This window comes from Aspergillus karnatakaensis (assembly GCF_047715665.1).
Source record: "Aspergillus karnatakaensis strain CBS 102800 unplaced genomic scaffold BJY04scaffold_15, whole genome shotgun sequence".
NCBI lineage: Eukaryota > Fungi > Ascomycota > Eurotiomycetes > Eurotiales > Aspergillaceae > Aspergillus > Aspergillus karnatakaensis.
Window position 1 is genome coordinate 151,791 of NW_027395727.1, and position 27,692 is coordinate 179,482.

The following is a 27,692-nucleotide window of genomic DNA, read 5'->3' on the forward strand; positions in this document are numbered from 1 at the left end:
TTCCTTGACGGGGGAAGTTGTACCTAGGTAGCCACATTGGAGATACGTAGATCCTTTCATCCTTGCGTCATTGACTCACCTATATAGCTAGCATCAAGGAATCAAGCCCTCCGGATGGGCATATCTGGGATGCTAAGAGTTCCGCTGTTGACCAGGGGGATAAGCATAAGCAGGCTGCATTAGCTGCTCCACTCCCTTCCAAGGAACAATGATCAACATCAGCCACTTGCAGGCGCATCACCGCATTCCTCCTGAAGAAAGTGCTTACATCTTTCCTACACTTGTCTAGCACCTGGAGTATCCATCTAGTAAGACTCCCGCGGGGAGGATAAGCGTATAGATTGGTGTGGAGTCCTGGGGAATCGATATCCCAGCCGACTCGCAATAATGAAGGACGATGACGCCGCTAGGTGGCCTGTGAGTTCTGCTATGATGTGATGTTTGCCAGCTTACGGCAGTGTCGAGCAGCATGAGCAGCCTGTATTTGCACCTAGAGCTTGCGCATGGCTTTTGGAAGTACGTTCGGCCAAAAGTAGAGAAATACCGAAATGCAAAATTAGTTTCTTGACAGTGCAGCCACCCAAGAATCCCATCCGGCTAAATCTTCACAGCACCTAGTGATCACAACTTATAAATCCGTCTATCATACGCAGCCGGCCAAACCCCATTCTTCCCCGGCGCCATAATCCCCTTCGGATCCAGCGCATTCTTCACCGTCTCGTTAAACCGCATCAACGCGTTGTTATTCCAGTTGTAGGTCTCGGCAATCTGGTCCATGAGCGCAAGGTGTGTTCTGTACTCGCCCCAGCCGTGCTCGGCGCAGTCTTTAATCAGCGTCTTGATAAGCCAGTGCACTTTCTTCTTTTGCTCGGAGTTTTTCCGATCAAAGACTATGCAGACGATGTGGTCTACCAGGTATAAGTACGTTAATTGTGGGGAATAAAGAGAGGGGGAAAGTCTACATACGCATCTCCCTCATGCCGATAGTGAAGGTCCCAATAAAGTCGAGTCCGGCCTCACGACTTCGTCTCTTGGTTACTTCGTATTGAAGCATGGCGTCGTCGCCGGAGATCTTGCTGATGGGTGAGAAGAAGAGGTGTGCGCCGTTAGGAAGCCAATCGATCCACTTCAGCTCGTCGAAATTCGGGATTCCGCGTAGGGTGTTTGCGCGGGTGTGCAGGACGCAGTACTCCTTGATGTCTTCGGGGAAAAAGAATTTCGCGCCGGGAATAGCGGAGAAGGCTTCTTTGATGAGCTGCCAGTGGAGGTTGCGGATTGGTTCGGGGCCCTAAAGACTCAGTTAGCTGTGTTCATAGATTGGAATGGGATGTTTACATAGAGAGCGCCATAGAAGTTCCAGCGACCAAGGTTTAGTTTCTTTGCAATTGCGTCGAGCTCTGCGTTATCAAGTGGTTTATGGATGTCAGATGTGTAGGATGATTTGGGGCCTAAGACGGCGGCGTCGATGAGTATGTGGCGCAGGGTTGGGACATTTTGGAGGATCATTTGCTAGGCCTGTTAGACATGAAAGAAACAGCATGCTCAGAGGAAAGCACGTACAACACGAAGAGGTCGGATAATGTCGACAGCCTGGTGAAGATCCTCGTCTCTTGGAAGAGTGATCATGTACGCCTGGTACCCACCAGGGTTTGGCATCAACTGCGGCTTTTAGCCCATGTAGTCGCGAATAAGTACAAGGAGAAACATACCCAGATACCCATCTTCGTACAAATGCCAACATTTCCCTGAGAGAACAGACCATCATTGTACGGACCGAATCCGTATGGGAATAGCTGCCAGCATTTGTTCCCTTCGTCATCGTGGTCGTGCTTTGAGCCCTTCTTCGGGTCTTGGGGGAGGGCGCCCATGCCGGTGCGCATGAGTTCACCGTTGGGAAGAATGACTTCCATACCGCAGTGCATCATCCAGTGATCTATACATTGTTAGCTGCATTCACGAGTAATTGGATCAAGGCAATAGCTACCTCCGTACGGGGTATACCCAACTCCCCGCTCAAGTGTATTCCCCATGACCGAACCACCACCAATATCCGGAACCTACAGATCGTCAGCACCCCCCCTCAAGCCAATGAAATCACACGCACATCAATCCACAACTTTTCATCCAACCCCCTCTCCACCAAATAATCATACAACCCCTTGAACGTAACCCCAGGCTCGACAACCGCATACGCGCCCTCAACATTGACTTCCAAGACCCGATTCATATACTTGCCCATGTCAATCACCACACTCCCCCGTAATCGTGGCGCCGCACCCCCATACCCCGAGTTCCGGCCAATACTCGTCGGCCATAATGGGATTTGGTACTCGTTTGCCAGTCGTACCAACTCTTGCACTTCTGGCACGTTGCGCGGGTCGATAACTGCGGACGCGACGAAGTAGTCTTGGTCGAGAACGTGGTGAGGATCGTGGGTCTTTGGAGGGTCATAGTAGGTTCCATCGATTAGTTCAGTGTCCGGAGTTATGACGCGGACATTCGACTCGGAAACGAGGGTCTGAGCGGCGGTTATGAAGCGGGAAAAGGCATCGTGGCTGGTGTTTGGGGGGAGGGCGAGGGGTGGTGGGATTGGTGGCATTGTGATAAAGTGCTTTCCTTGAGTAGGTGTACGATAGTATCAACTAGGAAGTGAATAATTGCCAGTATGTGGTCAAGACTAAGATCTACTCCGGGTCTTTATACCTTGTGCTGCTGATGCTGGACAGCCGGGGGTGGGGAGAACGCCGCTGGGATTTGCGGAGAGTGAAAATCGTACTCCATTGTATCATCATTGAGTGGGAGAGTTATAGCTGCTCCCCGCACCGGTCATCCCCCAGATCGACGGTGTGTTGACGATGGTTCGAGCGGAGGTGGGGGTGGAGCGACATCCGACGCTGATCTCCGGTATGCACCTCTCACTCGAGAGAATGATTAATTAACGATACCCGGATGGACAAGCAGAGTCTAGACACACTTTCCCTGTTGACAGCTTTCCACAGCATGTGTCGAATAATGATACTAAAGGTTACAACAGACCGCACGGTATTCCGGTAGATTTCGAGGCCCGATTCTATTCGTGTACTGCGAGCCGGCTCTCTATGGGATTCTGACAACATACTTAGCACCCTATCGTAGAATGTTAGCTAGCACTCTCTAGAAACAGAAACAAACATACTTGATTTGCACACTTGGGGTCTAGGACCGAGATGAGTTTATCAAACTCAATAACTTGAACATCAGGCACCACTTTCCCCGACACTAGCAACTCAACGGCCTCACGTATATCGTCGCGAGTGCCGACCGCCGACCCTATGATCCGAATGCCCTTATCGATCAGAAGCAGCGGATGAAAGCTGACCTCCTCGCTGAGAGGAGGAATACCGACACACACAAGGGTACCAAATGGGGCGATGGAGTGTAGTGCCGCCTTGTATGCACTCGCTTTTCCAGCGATCGCCAGTGCAGCTGCAACACCATGTCCTCCAGTAATCGAGGCCACAGCAGCAGGGACGTCTTCTATCTGCAGCACATCAATGTACTCGTCTGCACCATGATCCCTTGAAATCCTGCCTTTTTCTGCTCCAGCATCAATTGCGACAGTCCGGTACCCCATTGCCTTGGCATACTGCAATGCCATGGAGCCAACTGCACCACCGCTCCCAATAACCCCGACCCACTGCTCGGAGGAGACAGCACAGAGTTTCAACGCCTTGTACGCCGTAACCCCGGCACAAAGTATCGGTGCTAATTGCTCGTCACTTGGCCCGTCAGGTAACGGGATAAGGTAGCGCGAAGGGACGACCGTATACTGGCCGAATGTGCCATCGACTTTGCGCCCGGAATGAATCTGTTCTATACACCGGGGTTCTTCGCCATCAGTTGAGCACGAGACACAAACCACAAACATCGCGAATCCACGATACGCCTGTCCGTTGACCGATCCGGATTGAGGGGTCATTCGCGACCGCTGAGCCTAGCTTTACGATTCGACCGACACCTTCATGGCCGAGGATGGACTGTGTAGGACCGAGAGCTCCAGCCGCAAGTCCGAGATCTGTTCCGCACACTCCGGTGGCGGAGAGTTTGACTAGGACGTCTGAGGGGCCGAGCGCTGGGAGAGGAAGCTCTTGGAGCTCATACTTTGGCTCTGGTCCGGGCTCCTGGAGCGAGTTAGTGCGCGCTTTCGTGCAAAAAGGGGGACTCACGGTCAGTACGATTGCTTTGTAACTCGTTACAGCCATGATACAAGGTTGGGAACAACGCGAGGGACGGAAGAGCAGTGGCTGAGGTTGCTAATTTAACGGAGAGTCCTGATCATCGCGACTATTTGCAATGGCCCACCACACAAGTGGAGTGCATCGGAGTTCACTCCACACCCATCATCGTGTTCTTGGAGTACTCCGGAGTACTCAGAGTAGGTCGCAAAAGATGCGATGCAATCTGAGAGGCTGGGAATGATGGAACGACTGAATAGAGTTTGCAATCGTCATTCACCCTCCTGGAGCCAGAGATGTGTCCTTCCAACGATCCACCTCACGCATCATCCAAGCCTGAAGTACATCCATAAAGACAATGCGCCCACCTAGACACCTGTATCCATCGATGCGACAGCGAGCCGCCGACCGATACAGCTCCACAGCCGAAGCCGCACGCGCATCCCCTACCCCAGCCGCTCGCCTCGACGATCTGCGGGACAGAGCTCGCATGTACAGGGGTATCCGTGCAGGCCTCTCTTCACGTCTCGAGGGGTACATACGGCAGCTGGAGGAGCTCGTCGAAGCTCGTCGCCCTGGGCTACTCTCGGGTCATCATGATGATGACGGTTCTACACCCGAATCAACGGACATAGACTGGAGTGACCTTGGCGATCGCCTTGACGCGATCGAGTATACTATCGAGACCCTGGCGGTTATGAGGAGGAGGGCTTGGGAGTGCAGTGTTGATGTTGAGAATGAATTGGCGGCTCAGGCTCGGCCTCTTTGACTGCTATGGATCGTTCGGCTGAGAGGGTGTTTCGCCATGGGAGCGGGGACTTTCCGCGGTAGTCCTGGAGATCTGACGGAGCAAAGGGCACCGCGAGGCCTGGGGATATACTTTGCAATCTTCGACGGTTGATGATTGGTTTGAATAGTTGGTAATGATGGGGTGGTGGCTGGAGTGGGCGAAAGTCCGCGGCTCCGTTTGTGTCGGAGATGCCCCCGCAGCAGCATTCTCCCTAGCATCGATGTATTAGAAAACTCCTAGCCTAGGGTTGGTGAGAATGGGAAAGACAGGCAGTTAGCTGTACACTGAGAACACTTGCAGTGAATCTGTACAGATCGACAAAGTGGCAATGACCCCGCACTTCGGCAGCTACGTAAGTCTGGGGAATCTTTCCTTCATCTCTCCTCCCACCAACAACTAACTCCCCATGTCCGATTCGCCCTACCTCTGTACTCAATGTCCTGCCTTCTTTCGCCGTCAAGAGCATCTTGATCGCCATTCCTTGAGCCGTAAGCACCATCCACACTCCTTGCCCAGATTCCATAGCTCATCAGCCAATCAGACGGTGGTGACCGACCCTTCCGCTGCAAGTTCTGCGATCACTCCTTCAAGAGAAGGTAAATATTCAGGAAACAAATTATGCGAAATCAGCTAATTGACTGTATAGCGACGTCCTGCAACGACACTGGCGCACTTGCAAAGCGCGCCTGGATATTGGTGCAGGCATTCCCCTTATACCTCACGGGCCTCGGCCCAAGAGGAGGCGCGCGTGCGATGGCTGCGTGCGCTTGAAAAAGGCGTGCAATCTACAATCCCCTTGTGGTGGTTGTCTCTCTCGCAAGCAACAGTGCACTTACGCAAATAAACAGCCGCCCCAATTCAAGCCGTCCCCGACACCGGAATTCCCATCTCGTCAAACAGAACTTTCTCTCTGTGAAAACCGCGACTTTACCGGAGTCAGCCTTTTAGGATCATGGCTGGACCCATCGCGATTAGTCGACAATGGCACCACCGTTTTCGCCTCACTTCCCGAGACGGGTCTTGAGTCTCTAGCGGGCTTGGAGCTCTCCAAAGGCGACGGCTTTGCTTTTGGAGGATTCCATTTTCTTGCTCGCTTTACAAGCATGACTGGGTTTATGAGCTCCTTTGAATGCATGCGCGTGTCGGAATCGAGGGAACTGGCGAGGGTTGTCGCTGAGCTGCCTCTCGATGACGGCCCTGATGCCGATGACTCTGAACTGTTTCCGGACTCCTTTTCACTCGACTTCTTCTCCTTTCCATCTGCACTTGCCAGAAGTCCTGGATCTGACCTAAATTCATGCTTTAACTGCAAGAGTTCACTGTTCGACCCACTCTCACTGGTCACAAATGATCTTGTTTGTCGCTTGAAGCATGTTACGATACATCCTGGACCGGGCAGCCCAATCACTCTTCAGTGGTCGCCGTTGATCGAGAGAATCTGCTTTGACTTCTTCAGTCCATCCAATATCAGACGGTACTTGGAGTATTTCTGGTCGCTTTGGTATCCGAACTGCCCAATAATTCACAAGCCAACTTTCGACATACACAGTACGCCCCTTACCCTGCTTATCTCGATGTTACTGGTTGGCGCCAGCTTTGCCCCAGAAGAGTCGGTACATCAGAATGCGAAGGTATGGTGCAACACAGCCGAAGAAATCGTCTTCGCGGATGAACATTTCCGACGGGCAGTGAGCCTGGGCGATGGTACAGAGGCAGACTCGCGCCTCCGGAGAGATGCCTTGAAGGCGCTGCAAGCGGCGTACCTAATGTGTCTCTTACAAAACTGGGAAGGCGATGACGATAGTAAACGGAGAATCAGGCGATCCAGATTCAGCATGGTGACAGCGGTATGTTTCGGACTCTCATTCCTACACAGGATCCTGACCGTAGCAGATTGCCAGGGAACTCGGCTTTTCACCCGGAAGCCACCACGAACCTACGACGGAGGAAGAGGACTGGAAACGCTTCGTTGCGAGGGAGGAATTTAACAGGTATCAATATACTTCACTACCCTTTTGACCTCATACTGATAATTTAGAACGCTCTCCTATATCTTCCTGCTCGATACCGCGTTCGTCATATTCAACAATACCCCCCCGAAGGTTTCGATCTCCGAACTCAACTTCGACCCAGTCTGTCCGGAGCACTGCTTCCAAGCACCCACGGCGGCAGACTTTTTCCTACTCATGTTTGAGCAAGACGTCCTGCCCTCGCCTTTGCCAAATTTGTCCATAGCTGCTCTCATCTCGCTAGTGTGTAACGGAGGAATTGATATCACGGAGAAAGAATACATTGCCGGACTGGGCAAACTCAACCTCTTCATTATCGTTAGCGGTACGTCAAAAGCCCTTATGTCCGTTGTCATACCCGAACCTAACTAATGGATTCTAGCATTCCACACACTTTTATTCCACGCCCGCAATACCTTCGCACCACAAGCCGCAATCCTCCCGATTCAACAGGGATTAGATAATTGGAAAGCCATTTGGAGCCAACACGAAGGATTTTCCACTGGCAGCCAAGGTACCCTTAATGGCAGCCCCCCCTCGCCAAAGGAATGCTGGAAGAGGGTAGGGTTCATGGAGTACGCGCCGGAGTATTGGACGCTCGCGCAGGCAATTATTTTCAGCTTCCGAAAGGCAGAGGTCGAAGGTTCGGGTATTCTCGGTCAGAGTCCCGTCTCTCAGCTTGGGATGATGTTGAGTCGATTTGACGAGAATGATATGAAGCAGTTAAACCGGTTTATTAGATGGGCCGGGCATGAGGGGTTGGTGAGGGTTGGCTAGGCGTTCTTTCCAGGATGAGCAACCCACTGTTTGTCTGGTGACAGGGAAAGAGGAATGTATATAATCTACCGACTCTGTAGTAGGTTTGTAAATGAAGTTGTGGTAGTTCCACCACTATATCTAGTGCTCGAGACTTCCAACACCCCGTCCCGGTCATCGCCCTATGAACCAACAAACGCCCCCAACATCCACAACGAACCTGAATTCTGCCCCAGTCGCGACATCATATCCCTGCAAAGGTCATTGATTGATCTCAACGACATTGGACCGGTTAAAACGCCTCGGGTTTGACCCCGCGTTCACGAAGCCAGTCAGCTGCTTGCTCATTGTGTCACCCCGCACGCCAACCTCCGAGCGCGTCATCCCGAGTCTCTACAAGACAGTCATTGTTCTTCTTCTCCGTATCACAACAGGATCAACTACAAGATAAAATGCCGCTCCTGGCTCTCCCAAACGATATTCTCCTGCTAATAGCAGAGCAGATCCCATCACAAGCTGATATAAGCTCCTTCACAAAACTCAATCGGCGACTGTACTGCACGACGTCAGACTTACTGCACCGGAACAATATCAAAAGCTTCAACAGCTCAGCGCTCGTCTGGGCTGTCAAGAATAATAGAATCGATGTTGCTGAGCGGATGCTTGATCTCGGTGCTGACGTTGACATCCGAGAAGACGACAAATCAATCACCTTTCTAGCTGCATCCGAAGGGCATGCAGATCTTGTCCAGCTACTCCTTGGCCGTGGTGCAAGATACCGATATCGAGAAGGATGTACACTCACGCCGCTCTGTGTAGCTGCGTCAGCGGGGCACACAGACGTGGTCAGGATTCTCTTGAACCAGGACGAGATCACGACGGGGGATCGAGTAGAGCAGGAGCCCAGAAGGCTCGAACGCGGTACACACGAACGTCCAAACTTCTGGCAGTGCCAGACGAGCCTTGTCGAGCAGCTGTTTGAAACAAGTGGAGCGGGCATCAACCATGCCGGGATCGAGTACACCATCCCGCTCTTCCTGGCTATTGGGAGTGCCTACGACTCGACGGCAGAGATCCTGATCAAATCCAAGAACATCGACCTGGACTACAAAGACATCTACGGCCGCACGCCACTCATGTGGGCGATCTCACACAATCGCCTATCAATCGTAACCGCGCTCCTTGAAGCCGGCGCAGACGGAAACATCCCCGGCCCCTCCGGCCAAACCCCCCTCTTCGAAGCAGCAGCTGCCAAGAAAGAAGCCATCGTGAAACTCCTCCTGGCACATAAAAGCGTCGACGTAAACAAGCCCAGTATCGGCTCTCCAAACCAAGAACCTCAAACACCCTTCTCAGCCGCTCAGGCCAGCAGCTCAAAGGAGATACTCCTCGCATTCCTCCTCCGCCCAGATATCGACCCCATCCATCTCTGCCACCAAGAAGAGAAGCTCTTCCAGAAAGGCGCAGACACCCTAACCACAGAAATCCTCACAACCCTCCTCTCAAAAAAGCGCATATCACCCAACATCCAGGATCCAACAGGTCGCACTCCGCTCTCCCACGCCGCTCAGCAAGGCAGCCGCGAGAAAATCCGCTGGCTCTTGTCTCACGGCGCGGACCCAACCCTCGCGGACAACAAGGCAAGACCCCCACATTTCTATGCCGCTGCCGCCGACGCGATTCCGGAATTCCTCGCTCTCATGGCAACAGGACGATTCTCCCTCGACACGCGTGATAAGATGGGCCAGACGCCCCTTTTCCAAGCCGTTAGATCCGGCGCGTTCGGTATGGCTAGGTACCTCCTGTTGAAAGGCGCGGATCCGAATGTTGTTGATGAGAACGGGGATACGCCGCTTCTGTGCGCAACAAGCATTCGGTACTTGAAGGGTTTGTCTCGGATACAGGAGGGGTTAGTGGCGAAGGTGGTGAAGGCGTTGATTGAGTATGGGGCTGATGCCAATGTCAGGGATAAGCAGGGGAAGAGCCCGTTGGTTTGGGCGCTGGAGAGGGGTGATCAGGAGGTTGTGGGGTTGGTTTGGAAAGGACTCTCTCGTTCGGTTGATGAGGAGAGAAAGGTACATTTTGATGCAGGCGGTTGTTTGGTCGTGCAAGAGGGCGAAAGCGAGCCTGCAGAGGCCGGGCCGGCGGGTGAATCCTTACCACAGCGAGGCGCTAGGCTATGTAGGCCAGTTGAGAGCCTTTCTATTGAGAGCTGAAGGTCTCAGGCTGCGCGGTGATTTGTAATCTCTTTTTCGATGGCTGTTGATTCATGGCTGGCGTTTTGAGGATGGATGGCTTTAGCTGCGAGTAGAATTCCAGTTTACTAGCGTTCAATGCGTGTAAGCGGTATTAACTGTTTTGTAGGTATTATTAGGCTATATGAATTCGTCTATATCCAGTCTCGAAACGCCGAGTAGTAGAAGAATGTAAGATAAACATAACTCGTTAGGTTTGAGGGAGAGGGGAGAAATAGGCGGGTCGCATGCAAGATTACCCTTGGATTCAGAAAACGCGACAATCAAGGCAACCTCGAGGTCCATATGACAACACCAGTGTCATGCCAAACAGGCAAGCTGCTGCTGCTTAGCAACGAACTGGTCAACGAGATTCTCCACCTCTCGACGCCGAAAGCCCGGGGATCTCCCTAGACACACTGCTATCCTCACAAGTGCTGTACATGTTAGCATGATTTTACCTTGAAAAATATAGAAACGTACCTTGTATAAAACAAGCAACACTGCTCGCCGTCGACCCAACCTCCCCCTGCACCAAGGGATTAATCGACGGTGCAGAAGCCGGGAAAACAACCCCCTTCTCCCTCAAATACCCCTGCAAATCACCCAGATCAAACCACTCATCGTCGAGATCATCCTTCTCCGGAGACGAAAAATGCGACGCGTCCCCCTCCACAGTCGCCGCAGTCGAATGCGATGGGAAAGGGTAGTGCGTATTCCCCGTAGCCGGGTAGTGCGTCCCTGCACCGCCGATCCGGAAGAAGGGGACGTGGTCCCAGTGCGCGAAGGACTTGTGGCCTGCTCGGGCGAGTAGCCAGTCTTTGAAGTACTCTGCTACGAAGGTCCGTGGCATGATGCTGAGGAGCATGCCGAAGGGGCGCTCTAGGCGGCGCTGGGGGACGGCGGGGTTGGCGCAGACGAGGTACGCTTGGTAGCTGCAGGTGACGTGGAGACGGTCGATGAATTCGGAGATTTCCATTGTTTCGGAGGTTTCGGAGGAGGTGGGTGATGGGTAGGCGGGGAGCATTTGGGTCTTTTTGCCTTTGGGGGTTGGTTCAGGGAGGTCGAGTTGGTAGTCTGAGTCCCCGTGCGGGAGTGTTGGGAGTGCTAGGCAGGCTTGGACTGTGTTGCCCAGGGGTTTGAGTAGATCGGGGTGGGAGTCCAAGGCGCCTGATCGCACGATGTCGTCGCCAAAGGAGATGACTGCCGTGCTCATCTGCTTGACTGCTGTCTCTAGTTGGTTGATGCGCTCCTTGAGAGACGAGACGTTCGCTTCTTTTCTAGATCGGTACGCCCGTTGTGCCAGGCGAACTTGTACTCTCCGGCGCTATGCGAGTTAACGAGTTAATCTAGTGTTGGAGTTAAATGTTTCGTACTTCTTCTGGATTAACGCCAGCATCATCAGCAATCTTCCGCGGCCGACCCCTTTTCTTCACAGAGTCCGACTTCGATACGCGCTTCGGCGGGTTCGTATTCGCAGGTGGAAAAGTGGCTTCATCTGATTGCTGACTCCCCCCATCACTCCCAGGCTCAAAGTCCGGGTGGTTTGCAAAGAAACCGCCGTATAACTGTACCGAGTTGGATTGATCTACCTCCTGCAGACCCTGGTGTGGAGGCTCGGGGATCGGGTAGGAGTTAGCGGAGAGCAGCAGCTCCAGCTGGGGATCCGGCCATATGTCGGCATGGCCTGGTGGGGGAGTCAATGTGTCGTAGGGGAACAACGACTCCGCCGGGTCGGTGGTCAGTACCCAGTTCAGACTGTTGTAGAATTCAGGTTCCATTTCTGTTCTGCATGTATGGAATGATGATAAAAGACAGGACAGCGTTGAAGGAGGAGCTGAATAGACAGATTGGTCATCCTTAATTCACTGCGGGTGGGGCATGTGACTGCATTACTCAGCTTGACTCACTTTATGCTGCATCCATACTTTTATGCATCTACCACTTCCAGCCTGCCTTCTGGTAAGTTGTTAACTAATATCGAATCAGTATGCTGCTCATAGTTTATGCTATATAAGAACATGAGCCCATGTCTGGGTTGTATCTCACTCTTGGACAAGGAATGCTCGTTATATATTTGTGTGCCAAGCAACAATCACCAGGCACGAGGAAGAGGATCTAAAACGCAGCGGAAGGCTTTGGACGTCTGTCGGCCTAAAAGAAGCTTCTGACACTACTTAGCATAGCGTTTCCAATGATACGCGGTATCAACTAGATATCCCCCAAAAGCTAATCTGCCCGAATGTGACTGCGGAAGAAGGATCGAGGGCGATACCACCTAGCAAACATTCGATGTACCCATTCGCCACTGTGACCCCAGCTTCTACTTTGTCTTGTTGCTCTGCACAATTGTATCGTAGTTCTACGCAGGACTGCATAGCACAAATAGCCTTCTATGGCAAGAATGGAGTTGCTCAACAAATTACATTACAATCCTACTGCAGGATACAAGCGCGTATACAGGGCTTCAGAGTCTCAATTCTATCAAGGGGACGTGTACGGATAGAACATGCTCCAGAGGCCTCTCAGTATATATACCCTCTTAATCATTCGCTTTCTTTTCTGTTCTTATTATATCAAGTTATAATAATACCAACAGCACAGATACAAGGCCGGACAAAAGGTAGACCGTGTAATGAGGTTCAGTGCGCTTTCCGCGTTAGGCTCTGATGGTGGTGCAATTCTTCCTATCGTTACATTGTGTTTTAGTAGTCGCTCCAACAGTGGCGAGCGGCGGTATTACGGGTAAGGAGGCGAGGCATACCTGGTTGTGTAATCCTCCCATACACCTACTAGTTCTGCTCAACCTTCCAGTCCGGCTGCTGAGGGGCACGCTTCCAGTCTGGTTGCCAGCCAGAAGTCTCAGCCTGACCAGGGGCAGGGGCCTCGACCTTCCAGTCTTTTTGCTGAGGGGCACGCTTCCAGTCTGGTTGCCAGCCAGAAGTCTCGGCCTGACCCGGAGCGGGGGCTTCGACCTTCCAGTCGGGCTGCTGAGGAGTACGCTCCTTGAGCTTCCAATCTGGTTGATAGCCAGCAGGATCCACAGGAGCTGGGCTGCCGACCTTCCAGTCGGGCTGCTGGGGAAGAGCGGCGGCAGAGGCGCCGGTGAAGGACAAGGCAAGAACGGCGAGGGCGAACTTCATGATTGCTGATAGTCGATCAGGGGTGAGGAGGGTTGGCGGTTGTCCAAGGTAGAGAGAAATGAAAAGGCTTGGTTTGGTTGACCTGGTCCTGATGAAGAGTTCAACGATAGGGGGTGTAACTAGCTGCCTCTTATACCCCTATTTTGCTGGTGGCAATCATGATGTGAATGGTTACATCGCATTGTCGAATACCTGCATATACTAAACTAATCATTAAATTCGATGCCTTCAATTGCTTGAACGGGCAGTCGGTGATGAGTGATCACTAATCGCAACGTGCTTCATTCTTGAATGCCATGCCATGGACGGACGGCACGGGCCATGAAACCACGTTTCTGCAGACACGCTAATAGCGTCATGGCCAAGGAGGAGGGGATGTGCATGAGTCGACAGAAGGTTCTAGTATGGCACTCTGCGTTAACCTATCCAGACGTTGCATATGCGGTCCTAGCGCCTTTAGGGCACTGAGATATCCAGTATCCGTGTAGCGGACTAACTCGCTTGAGAAAGAGATTAGAGCATTGGATAGAGGAAATCCGTGCTGCCGCTGCCAGTTCAAGCAGGGGGGATTAGCCACAGCAATGAGGAATCAAGTGCGAGTCCAAGTGGACTCGGCATTGGTGGATGTAGCAATCCATTCCATTCGTGAAACCCCTTTTAATGGTTGGCAAGTATGATTTCATGGGCAAATTAAGATTATAGTATCAAAATATCACAGCAGAGGTCCTGCAACCAGGTCAAGGGTCAGGTTAATCGTGGCCTTGAATTCCTGCATCTACGCTCTTCAGCTATGATGAGCCCTGGCTAAAACAGTAGTACTTTGCCGCCTAAAGCCACACGCCTATGGATTTGAGTGCACACAAAATGGACATGTTCATTTATTGAAAAGAACGTATCAGGTCAGATGCCGAAACAAAACAAGCCCATCTATCACCCCTCAACTAAAACAGCTATGCATACTAAAAGCAAGTCTAACAACCATCCCACCGCAAACCTTAACCCTTAGTCCGCCCCTCAGTCCAGCAGATCTAGTTGGAACCCAGGAAGAACTCGCCAAGGTTAACAGTCTTGCATTCAACATCCACATTCTCCAAACCACCAGTGTAAGGACCACACTGGTACTTATTCCCAGCCACAATATCACCAGCCGCAAGACCGTGCGGTCCGTCAACAGCAAAGCGGAAGTGGTCTTCGACGTAAGGAGCACCGGTAGGGAAGTAGAAGCTGTACTGCGGGTTCTCGGCGGCTTCAGGGCTGGAAGGGCCGACGGGGGCGCTGCCGTTGGTCCTGCGGTCATGGTTAGAATGACATCTTTGAATTTGCAGAGATGGTTGGGTGTGTAGAGGACATACCACGCAGTGTGTCCGACAGTCGAGTCAACAGCCTGACCGGCAGGAGAGCGGTGGGTGATGGTGAAGGTGAAGTCCCAAGTGTCGCTCTCCTTCAAGTGCTTGAGGGAGATGCCGCCGATGCTGTAGGGGAAGGCCCGGGCGGCGCGCTCCTCGACTTTCCAGTCGGGGGAGGTAGGCGGCCAGGCGACGGCGGCGCCAGCGAGGGAGAGAGCGATGGCAACGAAAGAAGTCTTCATTTTGTCGGTGATGGTTGGTGATTATTAATCGAGAATGGGTATAGAACTGGAGTTGTGCTGTGAGCGAGTGACTATAAATGATTGAGTTGATGATGTTGATGAGAAGCAAGATTGGTGCTGCTTGAAACTGCCTTATATACTTTTTCTTTGTGCTTTTTTCTGCTATTTTTGCATAGCAGAATGAAGCTCCGACGTGTCTCGCGGATGTCTCTGTTGTCCTCATCCTTCTCAGCTGAGGCAGTATCCGCCGCAGGTGAACATTGCGCAGTCTGGTTAACCGCCTCTTCGACAATCTGCCTGCAGGAGAAGATCTTCCTACCATTGGAATGGTAGGTTTCTACTAATAGCAATCCTGCAGCGGAGTAGTGCGCCATACCCCGGAGTTCCGGTACGCCTCACCCACAAAGCTCCCTGCTGTACCAATAGCACCGCATTCCAAAAAAGGTACACGTAGACCTGTCGATCATCCGTTCTGGGCAATATCTTCTATTCTATTTGTGGAATGTGCTCGATCAGTCCTCCGAATTATTCCAGCAGATCTCGGCCACATTCGAAGATGATCTCAGCCCGGATCTGTGCTGCGTACCCCGGAATTCCGAAGCTACTGAGAACTGCAGGCAACCAACTGAAGTCTGTCGAGGACGAAAAGGAGGTTGAAACCGAGCACTCAGCGTTAAGGGTCTGATAGGGCAAGGGCTTCCAACCCCAGCCAGTTGTCCAGGTCCTCTTAACCAACTCTATAGGTATATCAAATCATACGGTGTCGGTCACTTCTTGCTGCATCACTTTATTGAGATAACCCATGGAGGTGGAGACAACCTGAACTTGCGAACATCAGATCTTAGACGTTGGCTGCTCCCTAATCAACCTCCTCAACGTCTTCCCCAAGCCGCGTATACCATCAACCAACCGATCCTCATCCGCCCACGCAAAACACAACCTTATGAAATTGTCATAGCTAGCGAGACCATCATTTCCCTCCGGAAGTGCAGATACCGCACCATTTCCAATAACAACTCCACCCTCCCTCGCCGCAGCAGCAACCTCATGGCTCTTCAAAGGGGCCGGTAATTCTAGCCAGATGAAGAACCCGCCGCCTTGATTGAACTCATTGGTCGGTGGAAGTACTACCCCTAGTGGACAGAGATACTGGATGATTGCCGACATGAGAGCGTTGTACCGCCGAGAATATGCTGGTATGAGGGTGTGGAGTATATGAGTTGTCATTGCTGTTGGCGAGCCATCATTTTCGGTCGCAGCCCGTACCATCTCGTTGATGAATGTGGACATTAGATGCGATGGCGCGCCGCCGGAGCGAGAGGATCCCCTATATATCATTAGCCATGCAGGTATCTATAGCAGGGCAGAATGAACATACGCTTGGGAGAGTCCATAAGCGAAAGCAGGGGTCCCTTCAGCCCACCCTACTCGGCATCCCGGGCCAACTAACTTGCTGAAGCTACCATTGCTGACGCAGTTTCCAAAGGTGTCTATAGGACCTCCGTCAAGGGTGCGATCTATGTCGATTAAGCGAGGAATGATGCTCTTGAATGTGTTCGTTGAGGTTGTTAGATCTAACGACGGGGCCGTCGGCCAGTGCACAAAGTCGTAGACGTCATCTGCAATAATGAGAGCGTCGTATTGTCGAGCTAGACGGATTAAACCCTGTCGTCGTGACAGACTCATTATTCGCCCTGATGGATTGGAGAAGGTCGGAACGCAGTATATAACATGGCGGTACAATTTCCTGTACGATCGATATGGTTTGAAGGGCTTATATTCCGTTAGCTCGATACATCCTCAAACTCAAGGGTATCTCACAGTTTCGTCCGATAGTCGCGTTTTCTCCTCCTGCTTTAGCACTTCCTCGAGAAACCCCAAATCGATGCCCTTTTCATCCTCTGGAACCCCCCTCAAGCGTCCGGCAAAACCGGCATCCTCGAAGATCCGAAACGCGAGAAAATAGCCCGGCTCAACAACGAAGATATTCCTCGTGACAATTGGATCTGTAAACACCTGAAGGAGACAAGCAAGGTTCTGGCTCGCGCCGCCGGTGATGCATATCCGGTCGGCATCTATAGTGTCATTCGATGATGCATCCGAGTAATAAAAGTCTGATAGCCACCGCGCGACATTTTGTCGGAAAGGCTCATAGCCAGCGTCAGCACCGTAGATCATGCCATCGTGCCATATGTCGGGGTTGGAGAAGACAGTATTAGTGGCGTCGTTGAGTTGTTGGATCGGGTTCAAGGATGGCGCAGGAAAACCGCTGGAGAGGTCGATAGGAGACTCGTTCGATGGCATGTTGACTGCTGTTCTTCTTATCTCTATCCTTCAGTTCTATTTCTTGTGAGTTGCTTATAGCTGAGGGGGAGGTGATGTGTGTATGTCGTGCGGTGGCGACATTCCCGGTGTCGGCGGGCGACGGAATCCCCTGCCTAGTTGGTGCTTGACTGTCGTCGCGTTTCATTCACAGAATGATAGAGGTCCAGAAATTCGAGGAGGCTCATTGGGATGGCATAGACGATTCGCTCGGTCGCATATCTTACCAAATTCAACGGTTGAGAAAATTGGGGACAGCGATAAGATGAAGGCCTCCACCAGGGCGACCCCAACCCTAGTCCACTCTCGGACAAACTGCCGCTGTAACCAATCATAAAATTCCTGATAAGAGGTGGAAATGTGATTGAATTATGTTATCGCAGCGATTTTATTATTGACGGTCTTGTATAGCCGCTGCTGAAGATGGTAGACATATATTGCACAATATCTCCTCCCCGGTCGCCACCACAAAGTACACAACCTACTCTATACCAAGCAAGATGTCCGTCCAACGAATTTCATACTCTGCTCCCCGCGAGAAGTTCATCAACGCACTCAAGCGCGATGGCTGTGTCATCGTCCAAAACTTCACAGACCTCGAGACTCTAGCTCAGGCACGCGCCGAAGTCGAGCCCTACCTGAATAAGGAGTCAAACAGTGAAGTCGGCGGTAAGTCTCTCCCTCCAATATCATGACTTGCAAGCTGAATACAGGATAGCTCTCAACGGCGGCACCAAAACATGCACCCGCCTCGTTGGCCGCAGCAAGACCGTCCGCGAAAAGTTCTTCTCGGACCCTCTCTACCAAGACCTGGGTGAAGAGTTCCTCGCAATCAAGACGACAAACTGGTACAACGAGGAGCCATCCACAAACGTCACACACCCACTGCTTTCAATCTCCATCACAATGGACATTCGACCCGGCGCACAAGCACAACGGCTACACCGCGACGACAAGAACCACCACGCGCGTCACGCGAAGGTCTCCGAATACCATGAGAACAGAGACATGCTCCTCGGCCTATTCGTCCCTGGATGCGACACCAGCAAAGAGATCGGCGCAACGCGCATAATCCCGGGTTCACACCTCTGGGGCGACGAGAAGCCTGATTTCGGACCGGACGGGAACAAGGGTGTGATTGATGCGGAGCTGAAGGCGGGCGAGGCGTTTATCATGCTCGGCAGTTTGTATCACGGGGGAGGGCATTTCTCGGCGAAGGAGGGTAGTCGGATGGTGCATATTATGTTTATGTGTGGGGGTGTTTATCGGCAGGAGGAGATTTCGTATTTGAGCTATCCGATCGAGGACGTCAAGACTTATTCGAAGTTGGTGCAGCAGAGGCTGGGATGGGTGCAGTCGGAGCCGAATCTGGGGTGGGTGGATTTGGTGTCGCCGGAGGCGTTGTTGGTTTAGTTCTATAGAATGGTATTACATATTGTATCTTAGGAGTTGCTTTACATGTCTTGAACCTGTTCTTCATTATGAGCGGAGGTCTACCCGTATACTCGTCAATGATTCAAGAAGTATGGACTCGGTGATCGATCTTATCAAACGTCGGAGAGTATCCGTTGTCAACTGATGCCCCGGCATCGGCGTCCCTGAGTCATTTGGAGACCCATTGGCACTCCATGCCGACGCTATCGGCCAACTCTGAGTCGTTGGAGCGCCAGTTTGTCCCGAAGAGAAATAGTGTGTAGCCCTAGACCCGGCCGCGTGGGTCCCAGGTACCGGCCCACTGTCCCGGCTGTTGGGAAGCTGGGAACGACCCTCGACTCGGCCAATGATCGGGACTGCGTTTATCTTTATCGCCTTGTTGGAGACGCCATCGGTCATGACTGGACTTTGGTCTAGTTGCTATATATCCCGGGGTGCGCTGTGTTTGATCGTATGAAGACAGTTGACATTCCTCCCACCAGTACCATACTACTATACACGATGGATACAGAGAAGGGCTTGAAGGCACCTTCTGAAGGTGAGGTATCATCATCAGAAAATGGACTTCAGCTTGGGGAAGCAGAGACTACGAAGCGTGGTCTCAAGTCGAGACACGCCCAAATGCTCGCCTTGGGCGGCACTATTGGGACTGCATTGTTCGTCAGCTCAGGACAGACGCTCGCTCGTGGTGGTCCAGCCTTTATTCTCGGCTGTTACTGCTTCATGTCGTTGGTCGTGTATACTGTTCTGACGGGTCTTACTGAGATCGCGGCTTTTATGCCGGTTCCTGGGAGTTCGGTTAGCTACTATGCAAGTCGGATCGTGTCGCCGAGTTTTGGATTTGCAACGGGGTGGCTGTAAGAATTCGGTCTTTGGCTGTGCCTATGCACTTTAGGCTAACTCAGATAGATACGTCTACTCGATGGTCATTCTTGCGCCCTACGAGATCACCGCTGCATCCTTGGTCATCAGCTACTGGCCGAACGACATCAACATCGGAGTCTGGATCACTGTTATGATGGTCGTAATTATAGCATTGAACTCGCTGCCGGTCAAATTCTACGGCGAGAGCGAGTTCTGGTTTGCCTCGCTCAAAGTGATCATGATGGCCGGTCTGCTCATTGTTTCTATCATTCTTTTCTTCGGAGGCGGTCCCAGCCATGACAGACTGGGATTCAGATACTGGCAAAACCCAGGGGCTGCAAATGAGTATGTTCACTGCCCTTTGATACTCCATCTGAGATCTCTGACAATAGCAGGTATATACTAGAAGGCAACACAGGCCGCTTCCTAGCCTTGCTGTCAACCCTCGTCCTCTCCGCCCTCCCCTTCACCTTCGCCCCGGAGTTCCTCATCATCACCACCGGCGAAATGAAGAACCCAAGAAAAACTCTCCCTCGCGCCGCCAAACGCTACATCTACCGCATCCTCTTCTTCTACATCTCCTCCATCCTCGCCATCACCGTCATCTGCCCATCCTCCGACTCAACACTCACATCCGGCGGAACCGGCGCCGGCGCATCCCCCTTCGTCGTCGGCATCAAGAACGCCGGAATCCCAGTCCTCGACAGCGTCATCAACGGCGGCATCCTCATATCCGCATGGTCGTCTGGAAACTCATTCCTGTATATGGCCACCCGCTCGCTATACAGCCAAGCCCGAGCCGGCAACGCCCCGAAGTGGTTTCTCGCGTGCACAAAATCGGGAATCCCCTACCGCTGCGTCGCTGTCTGCTCTGTCTTCTGTGTCCTCGCATATACGAATCTAGGAGATAGCAGCGCTGTCGTGTTCAACTGGTTCGTGAATCTAACGAACCAGTCTGCCTTTATCTCCTGGACATGCTGTTGCATTTTACACCTTCGGTTCCGCAAGGCGTGCGCCGCGCAGAACCTCTCCATTAGAGACAATCTCCCCTATACATCGAGATTCCAACCGTGGGGGTCGTACTTTGGACTTGGGCTGTTTCCGTTCCTGGCCTTGATCAACGGCTTTGATGTTTTCTTTCCGTCCAAGTGGAGTGTTAGTGGGTTCTTTACGGCTTATATTGGGATTCCTCTGTTTGGAGTGTTTTACGTCGGACATCGGATTTGGACCTGGAAGGAGAAGTGGGTTATTGACCCGATTGAGGTTGACCTCAGGACAGGGGTCGAGAGTAAAGAGTACGAAGAGGAGGTCAAGACTCAGAGTGGAAAGAAGTGGGTAAGGGCTGTTAAGGCCTTGTGGGAGTAAGCCATACTCATGTATTTCCTTAGCAGCGTATGAGATGTACAGTAAATCTCTATATTAATTCAACACTCCAAGACTGACTTCTTGTATGCTGTAAGCCAGTTTAACTACCGGGTGTACATGCCGCACCACGGATATAAGAACAGTAAGCATCAAGGGATCGCTGGCATTGTATTTTAACCTGGAGGTCGACCTGGTGTCTTTACTATACTGATTCACAACAGCTAACTGCGGTGCCCTGCGCAATTCAAGTAGTTTTCTTGCCCGTCGCCAGCATATCATCTGCACCATAATCTTTCATTGCCGGAAGGGTAACCAAGCCCCTCTTCACCTGTGTTTTGAATTGCAGAGCTTTCAAAAGGGAGTAGACGAACGTGAGCATCGGCACTGGCACTCCTAACCGCTGTGCCTCCCGCACCGTCTCTCCGACAATAACTTCCATCTCCATATAATTCCCCTGCTCAACATGTTAGCGGACTGAGACATGACAAACAGACCCAGGAAGGCAGTAAGTAATACCTTCTCAACATCCTGCTGCATACTCGGCCGGAAGTACGCATCCGACGCATCCCCATTCAGCGAAACATCCTCCTGGTCCGCCGCAAGCTGATACCCCGCCGCCCGAGCAATACTCTTCACCTCAAGCATAACCGGCAATAGCAGCTCTGTTGGTGCGGTACCCGTGAATCTGAGCGTCGACGTGTCCATCCCCGTGATCGCACACAGAGAGTTGTACGAGGCATTGTATACCAATTTCCGCCACCTCATAAACCCCACGTCCTCAGCATACTGCCCCGTCGCTTTGCCGCTGGCGTTGTACAGCTCCGTGAAATGCTTTGCAGCTCGACGCTCGACTTCAGGATCAATATTTGGATTACGGAATGCCCCGATGATAAGGATATCATGATCCTGGTGGAAGATCTCCGCGGGCCGAAGCTCAGCGGAGCTCATGCGGGAGATCCCAGAGATGACGATGTTGGAGGGGAACGCAGCAATAACGGGCTTTTCAATGTTGATGCCGTTTTGCACGAGGACGATTGCCGTGTGGGATGGTGTTATTGCGGGGGCGATGATCTCGACGACTGTTGGGGGGATGTCCGGGATGTTTTTCGTGCAGACGACGACGTAGTCGAAGGGGGGTGTCGAGGTGTTGCGGACGTCTGGGACGGTTCTTGAGACTGGAGGGTTGCATTGGTTTTAGGGAGAAGGAACTCTCTGGTTCTTGACTGCTTACTCGATGTGGGTTTCCATCCGGAGATTTCGCCGTGGTCGCAGGACCAGATGTTGAATCCTTGTTTGTCTACGAGATTGTAATTTGACCGTAGGACGCCAGTGACTGATGCGAGGCCGCCTGCTTCGAGGTTGTAGGCTGTCATTGTCCCGATTCCGCCGAAACCGATGACGAGAATGTTGGATTTTGCGAGTGAACCCATGTTGACTGCTGATGTTTCTGTTGACTTGGGGTATCATCTGTGATTTCTAAACATTTAATACCAGTCCTATCAGCCGCCCCCGCAGATATCCAGGCTATCTCGCCAGAAATACTCTTATCCCGGACTAGTAGTTGGAGTAATCTAGCCCCATATGGTCAGCGTCTCGCATTACTGCAACGGGCATAGAGCCCGATGTTGGAGTAGGGGTATAATCGTTATCAGTAATCCTAAGTGCACAGTGGGCTGCTTGAGCATGCGACTCGTGTACCTGGTTTTGGAAGTCCCTCATTGCAGGACCAGGAAAAAGGCACAAGAACGCCGCCTCAGAGAGAGACACATCATGTTGATAAAAAGGATGTTCTCCAGCTAAATTACGAGGCCGGTCGGTCTTGGATGCTCAACCTGACCAACAGAGACTCGGACAGTACCCATTGCCACAATGGCATCAACAATCTTGTCCTCCACCGAAGTAGTTGCAAAAGGCCGCGCTGAACAAACCCTCCGCACATACAACAATGAAGACGTCGCCAACAAGCAGTACTCACCAGCCGACTACCTCTACCACGACACCCTCTACAGCGTCGAAGGCATGACAACCCACGATGTCCTCATGGTCCGCGGCTCCGGCGAGTTCCTCTGGGACATCACTGGTAAGAGGTACATCGATTTCAACGCCGGCTTTTCCGCCTGTAACCAAGGCCACTGCCACCCGAAGATCGTGCAGGCAATGAAAGACCAGTGCGAGAAACTTACCCTGCCCTCGCGAAGCGTCCATATTCCGCAGTATGCACTGTTCTGTAAGCGGGTCTGTGAAGTTACAGGGTTTGACAAGGTCGCGATGCTGAATGGAGGTGCGGAGGCGGTTGATATGGCGATTAAGTTTGCCAGGACTTGGGGGTATAAGGTTAAAGGCATTGGAAAGGATGAGGCGATTGTGTTGACTGCTGTGTCGAATTATCATGGGCGCTCGTTGAGTCTGTTGTCTGGGTCGACGGATGCGCATTATCGCAAGAGTAGGTTGGTCGTCGAGCAAAGAAGGTGCGCTATACTAACATGGATCTTGTAGATACCGGCCCTTGGATGCCAAACATCGGTCCCCACTGCGCCGGAAATACAGTCCGCTTTGGAGTAATTGAAGACCTACAGGAGGCTTTTGCGCGGTGCGGTTCGCGTATTGCAGCATTTTTGGTAGAATGTGTCCAAGGTCATGCTGGGTGCCTTGCCCCGACAGATGATTACCTTGTTGCCGTGAGGAGCCTATGCACAAAGTACAACGTGCTGTTTATCGCGGACGAAATCCAAGCTGGACTAGGACGGACTGGGCACTTGTTCTCTTACACGTCAGCGAACATAAAACCGGACATGATCGTTCTTGGAAAGTCCCTCTCCGGCGGACTGTACCCTATCTCCGCGGTACTGGGAACGAAGGAGGCAATGAGTGGGATAGAGCCGGGACAGTAAGTACTCCCTAATTTTTCAGATACTGCATCAAGAACACTTACAACATCTGGCAGATACGGATCAACATTCTCCGGAAACCCTCTAGCCAGCGCAGTTGCTCTTGCCGCCCTCGACGTTATTCTAGACGAAGGCCTCATTGAGCGAGGCCATATCCTCGGCAAAAAATTCGAGACCCGCCTTCGAGCTATCAGGTCGCCATACTTTGACATGATCACTGGAAAAGGGCTGTTCCGCAGCATCTATATTCACGAAACGCATCCGCAAGGCCGGGTGACCGGGAAACGGTTGGCTAGGCTATGCCTGGAAAGAGGATTGCTGGTCAATGCTGCAGGCCGCAGGTTAAGAATCTGTCCGTCTTTGGTTATTGACGAGAAGGTTATGCTAGAGGGGGTGGATATTCTGGAGCAGGCTCTCCATGATTTGCCTGAGATGGAGCTGACCTAAATAGTTCAAACTTATCTTTCCAATGGAATGTGACAACACTTTGACTGAGCTATGTTATGCAGAATTGCGACTGAAAATAAAGCAAGAATCGCCATTCCGCTTATTGTAGTACTAGTACCCAAAAACAGCGACTCGCTCAGAAGATCATGCTGTGGAATTTGGATATTATATTTTTCAGTGGGCATTACACCCAAATCAAGTATATCCTGATGCTGGAATTTCAAGTAAGGTACAAGGTATGCACTGCGTGATATCTCAAGATGTAATATCAACGGAACAGGGCCGATGTAGATCGTCAAGCTCTCCAGCCCTCCCCATACCAGACGACCAACTCAACTAAGATGCTCGTCAAAAGCATAAACACTGCTGAGATGGTGCTAAACCACCCAACACCCATTGTGTCAATCCCAGGCAGGCAAGCTACTGACCCCGCTGCCGCAAACATATACCGGATCTGATAATTACCCGCAACAACCATGCCGCTATGCCCGTCTCGCTGTACAACATCCAGGCAGTACACGTTCAGCCTAGAAAAGCTCAGGAGCTGTGATATACCCTGAAAATGGACATGACGATAACGGGCAAAGCCACGCCTTTAACCTCTTGGTCTACCGCCCAGCCATATAGTAACATGCATGCGGGGCTGACGACCCCTAGGAAGAGCGTCGCAGTCCGTAGCCTGTCTTCGGGTACTCTTCTGTCTCGTTCCTGGATATAATGCTTGACCACAGCATCCGAAAGGCGGCCACCGACACACGTCCCGATGAGGTATCCAATTCCAGGCGCTAGGAACAGGAGTTCGGACTGCAGTGGTGTCGTAAGGTGGAAACGGTCGTTCAGAACATAGCGGATCGGGGTGAGGAGGGAGTACATATTGAACATCAAGGATGAGGATGATAAACCGACTATCCAAAGGTTTCTGTTAGACAGCAGAAGAACTGTAACCGTGACAGGATTGATACGGTGAAGAATTTCCTTCACTTGCTGCATTGGGGAGAGACCACGGAGTTCGGCGATCGCGCGAGAAGGAATAGTTTCAGGGAAACATATGATGACAAGGATAGTGGCAAGCCCACCAAAGACCGCCCGCATTCAGAAAATGTCTTGCCATCGGGCGTATGTGACGGTAGCTCCTCTCATCAGCGGAGCAAATCATGGACCGACAAGGGTACCGCTTAGAAACTACCCCAGCGCCGTCGCTCTCTCAGTAGGGGTGTATATATCGCCAATAGCCGCACTCCCTACCACAAAGAATGCCGTGCCAAACAGTGCGGTTAGGAGACGAAAGGCAAAAAATGCTGCAAGGTCGGAAGCGACCGCGGTGGCTATACTGAGGCCAGTGAAGAGCCCAGCCGAGATGATGCAGTTCGGTCGCCGGCCGTAAATGTAAGAAAATGGTTCCCATACCGAAGGCGCAATCCCCATACAGACAAGATAAAGTGCATTGGACAGACTGATGATTGTCCTGGTGGTGTTATAAGTAGATGATATCCCCGGAATTGCTGCCAGAACCGTCGTAGAGCCCAGCGGGGTGAGGAGGCCACATATAGGCAGTGAAAATGTGGTCAACCTCTTTCGTCGAGGAGAGAATCTAGTGTACTACTCGCCATCAGGCTCGATATATCTCCCTTCGTGTCGAACAACAACGCCCGCTGCGCACAGTTCAGCGGCGGCCTCGAGGTCCCCATGTCCCTTGCTGTTGGGCGTCTTTAAGACGGACGACTTTTCCATTTGAGCGCCAGAGGTGTTTCATGATCATTCTTCCCCTATTCCTCATACATGCATGATAGGAAGATAACATGGTGTATATGCTGTTTGACCTGAACAGGAGATCGACTCGCAGGGCTTAAAGGGGCTAAACCGGGCACGAGCGGCTTACTCCAAATAATCCTTTAACGCTGCGGCAGGTTATCATATCCAAGTGATAAGCACGTCTGTCCTGATTCGTTAAACTCTGCAGCCATGATAGACAGCTTGGAGATAGCAAAACCGCCAAAAGTGGTGGTGCGAATCGAGATAAAGGTCGGCAATGCGCGAGAGCGTTGGGGGTCCAGTCGCACCAACTATGATTGAAAGACGATCTCGTCGAGGATGCAACCAATGCCGCGCAGGGCATCACAAGTGCGATGAGGGGGTTCCAACGTGCCGACGGTGTCGCAACCGAGGGCTGGCATGTCAGTATCGAGGGCTTCAATGGTGCAACATCCGGACCATTGACTCAGTAGGGGAAGAAGCACCAGCTACACCCCCTAGAGCGCCTGTTGTACCTCCTCGCTTAGATCCTTCCGACGACAGTCCAGTTTACCATCATTCCGACACTGTGTCCTCCGCCGTTTTGCGACCCACGCCTGCACTGGTATTTGAGCAGCGGGAGGAAATCGGTTTGTATACTTACTGTGAGTGTGCCCACTTCATTGGAGCATTTGATCTGAACAAAGGAAGATGTCAACCGAGTGGCTAGCGAGCTCCAGGCCAGCGATGGGTTCCACAATCCCTACCGAAAGCTAGCTGTCCCGAGTTTGAGCTTTCCTGTGTTGTTCAAGACAATCTGTTCGTGTGCCGCTGAGCACCTCCACGCGTTAGGACGTTGTCCTGCGTCGCTAGCAGTTGCTCTGCAGGACAGGGCCATCAACGCCATCCGATCCCAGTTAGCAGGTTGGCGAACACAAAGCCCCCCGTCGCCGGGGCAAATATCAATCGATATAGGAATGACTGCAGATGAGGCTCTTCTAGCCGCAGTGCTACTGCAGCCTGGGGTTATTGCGTTCAGCGGGAGTGCACCGATCTCTGCCCAGACACACTTAGACATTGCATTCTACCTCCTCCGGGAGCTTGACTACCTCTCTAATCGCGAGATGATGGGCTCGTGGCTGCCAAAGTTCCTCCTCCAGCGCTTTGCGATTGTAGAGTTGGGGATATGCGTCTGGCATCGTCGGCGCCCTCGTTTCCCGTTGGACAGCTGGTTCTTTCAACTGCCTGAGGATCCCAGTGAAGAGGTATTTGACAGTATTCAGCCGTCATTTGCCGAGATGACGGGTTGCCCTCATGCAGTGTTTACCCTTCTTCATCGAGTTCTACACCTGGCTGCAGAGGCAACTGACATTACGCACCAATCTTCGGAGATGTATCAGCAGGCAATTGACCTGGAGACAGAAATCCGGCTATATGAGCGGCGTTATACAACCACACAAGCCGCGCTAGGCAATGTGATGGGGTCTATACGGCAGTGCTTCGTACATGCATGCCTTGTAATACTGCTACGTAGAGTCTTTCTGGACCATTCGTCTTCGCCTCGAGTTCAAAACAGTGTCCGCACAATCTTCACTCTTCTACAGGATGTCCCCATCACCTCACCGGATGGGCGCGCGGAATCTAGCATTGTTGAATCTGGCGTCGATTCCGCCACAGGGCTCCCTTTCTATTTAGCAGCGCGTGAAGCAGTGACGTTGCAAGATCAGGAGTATGTGCGCACAAAACACCAGGAATGGCGTAGGGTATATCCAAACCTCGCACGGGTCCAGCTGATGGAGGTTGCGGAGGCTCTATGGTTGGAACGTATGAAGGAAGGCTCGAGTGAAGATGCCTGCGCTCGTCTGGAAGCTTCTTGTGACGCCTATCTCTTCTGATTCTTCACTATC

The 27,692-nt window shown here is 52.0% G+C and overlaps 14 protein-coding genes across 14 annotated transcripts; 6 read left to right on the top strand and 8 right to left on the bottom strand.

Annotated features, from left to right (window-relative positions):
* Positions 1 to 621: 621 nt before the first annotated feature.
* On the bottom strand, positions 622 to 2,599 carry BJY04DRAFT_226659 (uncharacterized protein; the record flags this gene model as incomplete). Its single annotated transcript, XM_073718463.1, has 7 exons — positions 622 to 908; positions 967 to 1,288; positions 1,336 to 1,509; positions 1,561 to 1,659; positions 1,710 to 1,933; positions 1,985 to 2,057; positions 2,105 to 2,599. 7 exons carry the CDS (start codon positions 2,597 to 2,599, stop codon positions 622 to 624), a joined length of 1,674 nt encoding a protein of 557 aa, XP_073572999.1.
* Positions 2,600 to 3,096: 497 nt separating this feature from the next.
* Positions 3,097 to 4,241, bottom strand: BJY04DRAFT_226660 (zinc-dependent alcohol dehydrogenase; the record flags this gene model as incomplete). Its single annotated transcript, XM_073718464.1, has 4 exons — positions 3,097 to 3,126; positions 3,176 to 3,867; positions 3,899 to 4,160; positions 4,206 to 4,241. 4 exons carry the CDS (start codon positions 4,239 to 4,241, stop codon positions 3,097 to 3,099), a joined length of 1,020 nt encoding a protein of 339 aa, XP_073573000.1.
* Positions 4,242 to 5,410: 1,169 nt separating this feature from the next.
* Positions 5,411 to 7,790, top strand: BJY04DRAFT_216488 (uncharacterized protein; the record flags this gene model as incomplete). Its single annotated transcript, XM_073715774.1, has 6 exons — positions 5,411 to 5,492; positions 5,546 to 5,600; positions 5,651 to 6,851; positions 6,898 to 6,995; positions 7,043 to 7,338; positions 7,396 to 7,790. 6 exons carry the CDS (start codon positions 5,411 to 5,413, stop codon positions 7,788 to 7,790), a joined length of 2,127 nt encoding a protein of 708 aa, XP_073573001.1.
* A 431-nt stretch (positions 7,791 to 8,221) lies between these two features.
* Positions 8,222 to 9,985, top strand: BJY04DRAFT_216489 (ankyrin repeat domain-containing protein; the record flags this gene model as incomplete). The annotated part of the gene is made up of 1 exon (XM_073715775.1): positions 8,222 to 9,985. One exon carries the CDS (start codon positions 8,222 to 8,224, stop codon positions 9,983 to 9,985), a length of 1,764 nt encoding a protein of 587 aa, XP_073573002.1.
* A 126-nt stretch (positions 9,986 to 10,111) lies between these two features.
* BJY04DRAFT_185025 (bZIP transcription factor) lies at positions 10,112 to 11,822 on the bottom strand. The gene is made up of 3 exons (XM_073710710.1): positions 11,380 to 11,822; positions 10,487 to 11,330; positions 10,112 to 10,440 (listed from the first exon to the last, which is right to left on the bottom strand). The coding sequence occupies exons 1-3, from the start codon at positions 11,782 to 11,784 to the stop codon at positions 10,325 to 10,327; spliced, it is 1,365 nt and encodes a 454-aa protein (XP_073573003.1). The 5' UTR covers positions 11,785 to 11,822; the 3' UTR covers positions 10,112 to 10,324.
* Positions 11,823 to 12,795: 973 nt separating this feature from the next.
* On the bottom strand, positions 12,796 to 13,146 carry BJY04DRAFT_216491 (uncharacterized protein; the record flags this gene model as incomplete). The annotated part of the gene is made up of 1 exon (XM_073715776.1): positions 12,796 to 13,146. One exon carries the CDS (start codon positions 13,144 to 13,146, stop codon positions 12,796 to 12,798), a length of 351 nt encoding a protein of 116 aa, XP_073573004.1.
* An 899-nt stretch (positions 13,147 to 14,045) lies between these two features.
* Positions 14,046 to 14,821, bottom strand: BJY04DRAFT_185028 (uncharacterized protein). The gene is made up of 2 exons (XM_073710711.1): positions 14,499 to 14,821; positions 14,046 to 14,433 (listed from the first exon to the last, which is right to left on the bottom strand). Exons 1-2 carry the CDS (start codon positions 14,732 to 14,734, stop codon positions 14,175 to 14,177), a joined length of 495 nt encoding a protein of 164 aa, XP_073573005.1. The 5' UTR covers positions 14,735 to 14,821; the 3' UTR covers positions 14,046 to 14,174.
* A 110-nt stretch (positions 14,822 to 14,931) lies between these two features.
* BJY04DRAFT_185030 (aminotransferase-like domain-containing protein) lies at positions 14,932 to 17,285 on the bottom strand (the record flags this gene model as incomplete). Its single annotated transcript, XM_073710712.1, has 3 exons — positions 16,556 to 17,285; positions 16,113 to 16,507; positions 14,932 to 16,061 (listed from the first exon to the last, which is right to left on the bottom strand). Coding segments are annotated over exons 1-3 (1,364 nt in total), but the record flags the coding sequence as incomplete, so codon positions are not given.
* A 249-nt stretch (positions 17,286 to 17,534) lies between these two features.
* Positions 17,535 to 18,469, top strand: BJY04DRAFT_226661 (uncharacterized protein; the record flags this gene model as incomplete). Its single annotated transcript, XM_073718465.1, has 2 exons — positions 17,535 to 17,725; positions 17,775 to 18,469. The coding sequence occupies exons 1-2, from the start codon at positions 17,557 to 17,559 to the stop codon at positions 18,467 to 18,469; spliced, it is 864 nt and encodes a 287-aa protein (XP_073573007.1). The 5' UTR covers positions 17,535 to 17,556.
* A 506-nt stretch (positions 18,470 to 18,975) lies between these two features.
* BJY04DRAFT_226663 (putative proline-specific permease) lies at positions 18,976 to 20,719 on the top strand (the record flags this gene model as incomplete). The annotated part of the gene is made up of 3 exons (XM_073718466.1): positions 18,976 to 19,347; positions 19,400 to 19,699; positions 19,750 to 20,719. The coding sequence occupies exons 1-3, from the start codon at positions 18,992 to 18,994 to the stop codon at positions 20,717 to 20,719; spliced, it is 1,626 nt and encodes a 541-aa protein (XP_073573008.1). The 5' UTR covers positions 18,976 to 18,991.
* A 244-nt stretch (positions 20,720 to 20,963) lies between these two features.
* BJY04DRAFT_216496 (ketopantoate reductase family protein) lies at positions 20,964 to 22,149 on the bottom strand (the record flags this gene model as incomplete). Its single annotated transcript, XM_073715777.1, has 3 exons — positions 20,964 to 21,173; positions 21,236 to 21,894; positions 21,951 to 22,149. 3 exons carry the CDS (start codon positions 22,147 to 22,149, stop codon positions 20,964 to 20,966), a joined length of 1,068 nt encoding a protein of 355 aa, XP_073573009.1.
* Positions 22,150 to 22,588: 439 nt separating this feature from the next.
* On the top strand, positions 22,589 to 24,054 carry BJY04DRAFT_206510 (pyridoxal phosphate-dependent transferase; the record flags this gene model as incomplete). The annotated part of the gene is made up of 3 exons (XM_073713719.1): positions 22,589 to 23,162; positions 23,216 to 23,606; positions 23,664 to 24,054. The coding sequence occupies 3 exons, from the start codon at positions 22,589 to 22,591 to the stop codon at positions 24,052 to 24,054; spliced, it is 1,356 nt and encodes a 451-aa protein (XP_073573010.1).
* Positions 24,055 to 24,349: 295 nt separating this feature from the next.
* BJY04DRAFT_206511 (major facilitator superfamily domain-containing protein) lies at positions 24,350 to 25,785 on the bottom strand (the record flags this gene model as incomplete). The annotated part of the gene is made up of 6 exons (XM_073713720.1): positions 24,350 to 24,581; positions 24,623 to 24,774; positions 24,808 to 24,858; positions 24,898 to 24,973; positions 25,241 to 25,624; positions 25,715 to 25,785. The coding sequence occupies 6 exons, from the start codon at positions 25,783 to 25,785 to the stop codon at positions 24,350 to 24,352; spliced, it is 966 nt and encodes a 321-aa protein (XP_073573011.1).
* Positions 25,786 to 26,762: 977 nt separating this feature from the next.
* On the top strand, positions 26,763 to 27,680 carry BJY04DRAFT_216499 (transcription factor domain-containing protein; the record flags this gene model as incomplete). Its single annotated transcript, XM_073715778.1, has 1 exon — positions 26,763 to 27,680. One exon carries the CDS (start codon positions 26,763 to 26,765, stop codon positions 27,678 to 27,680), a length of 918 nt encoding a protein of 305 aa, XP_073573012.1.
* Between the last annotated feature and the right edge of the window lie 12 nt (positions 27,681 to 27,692).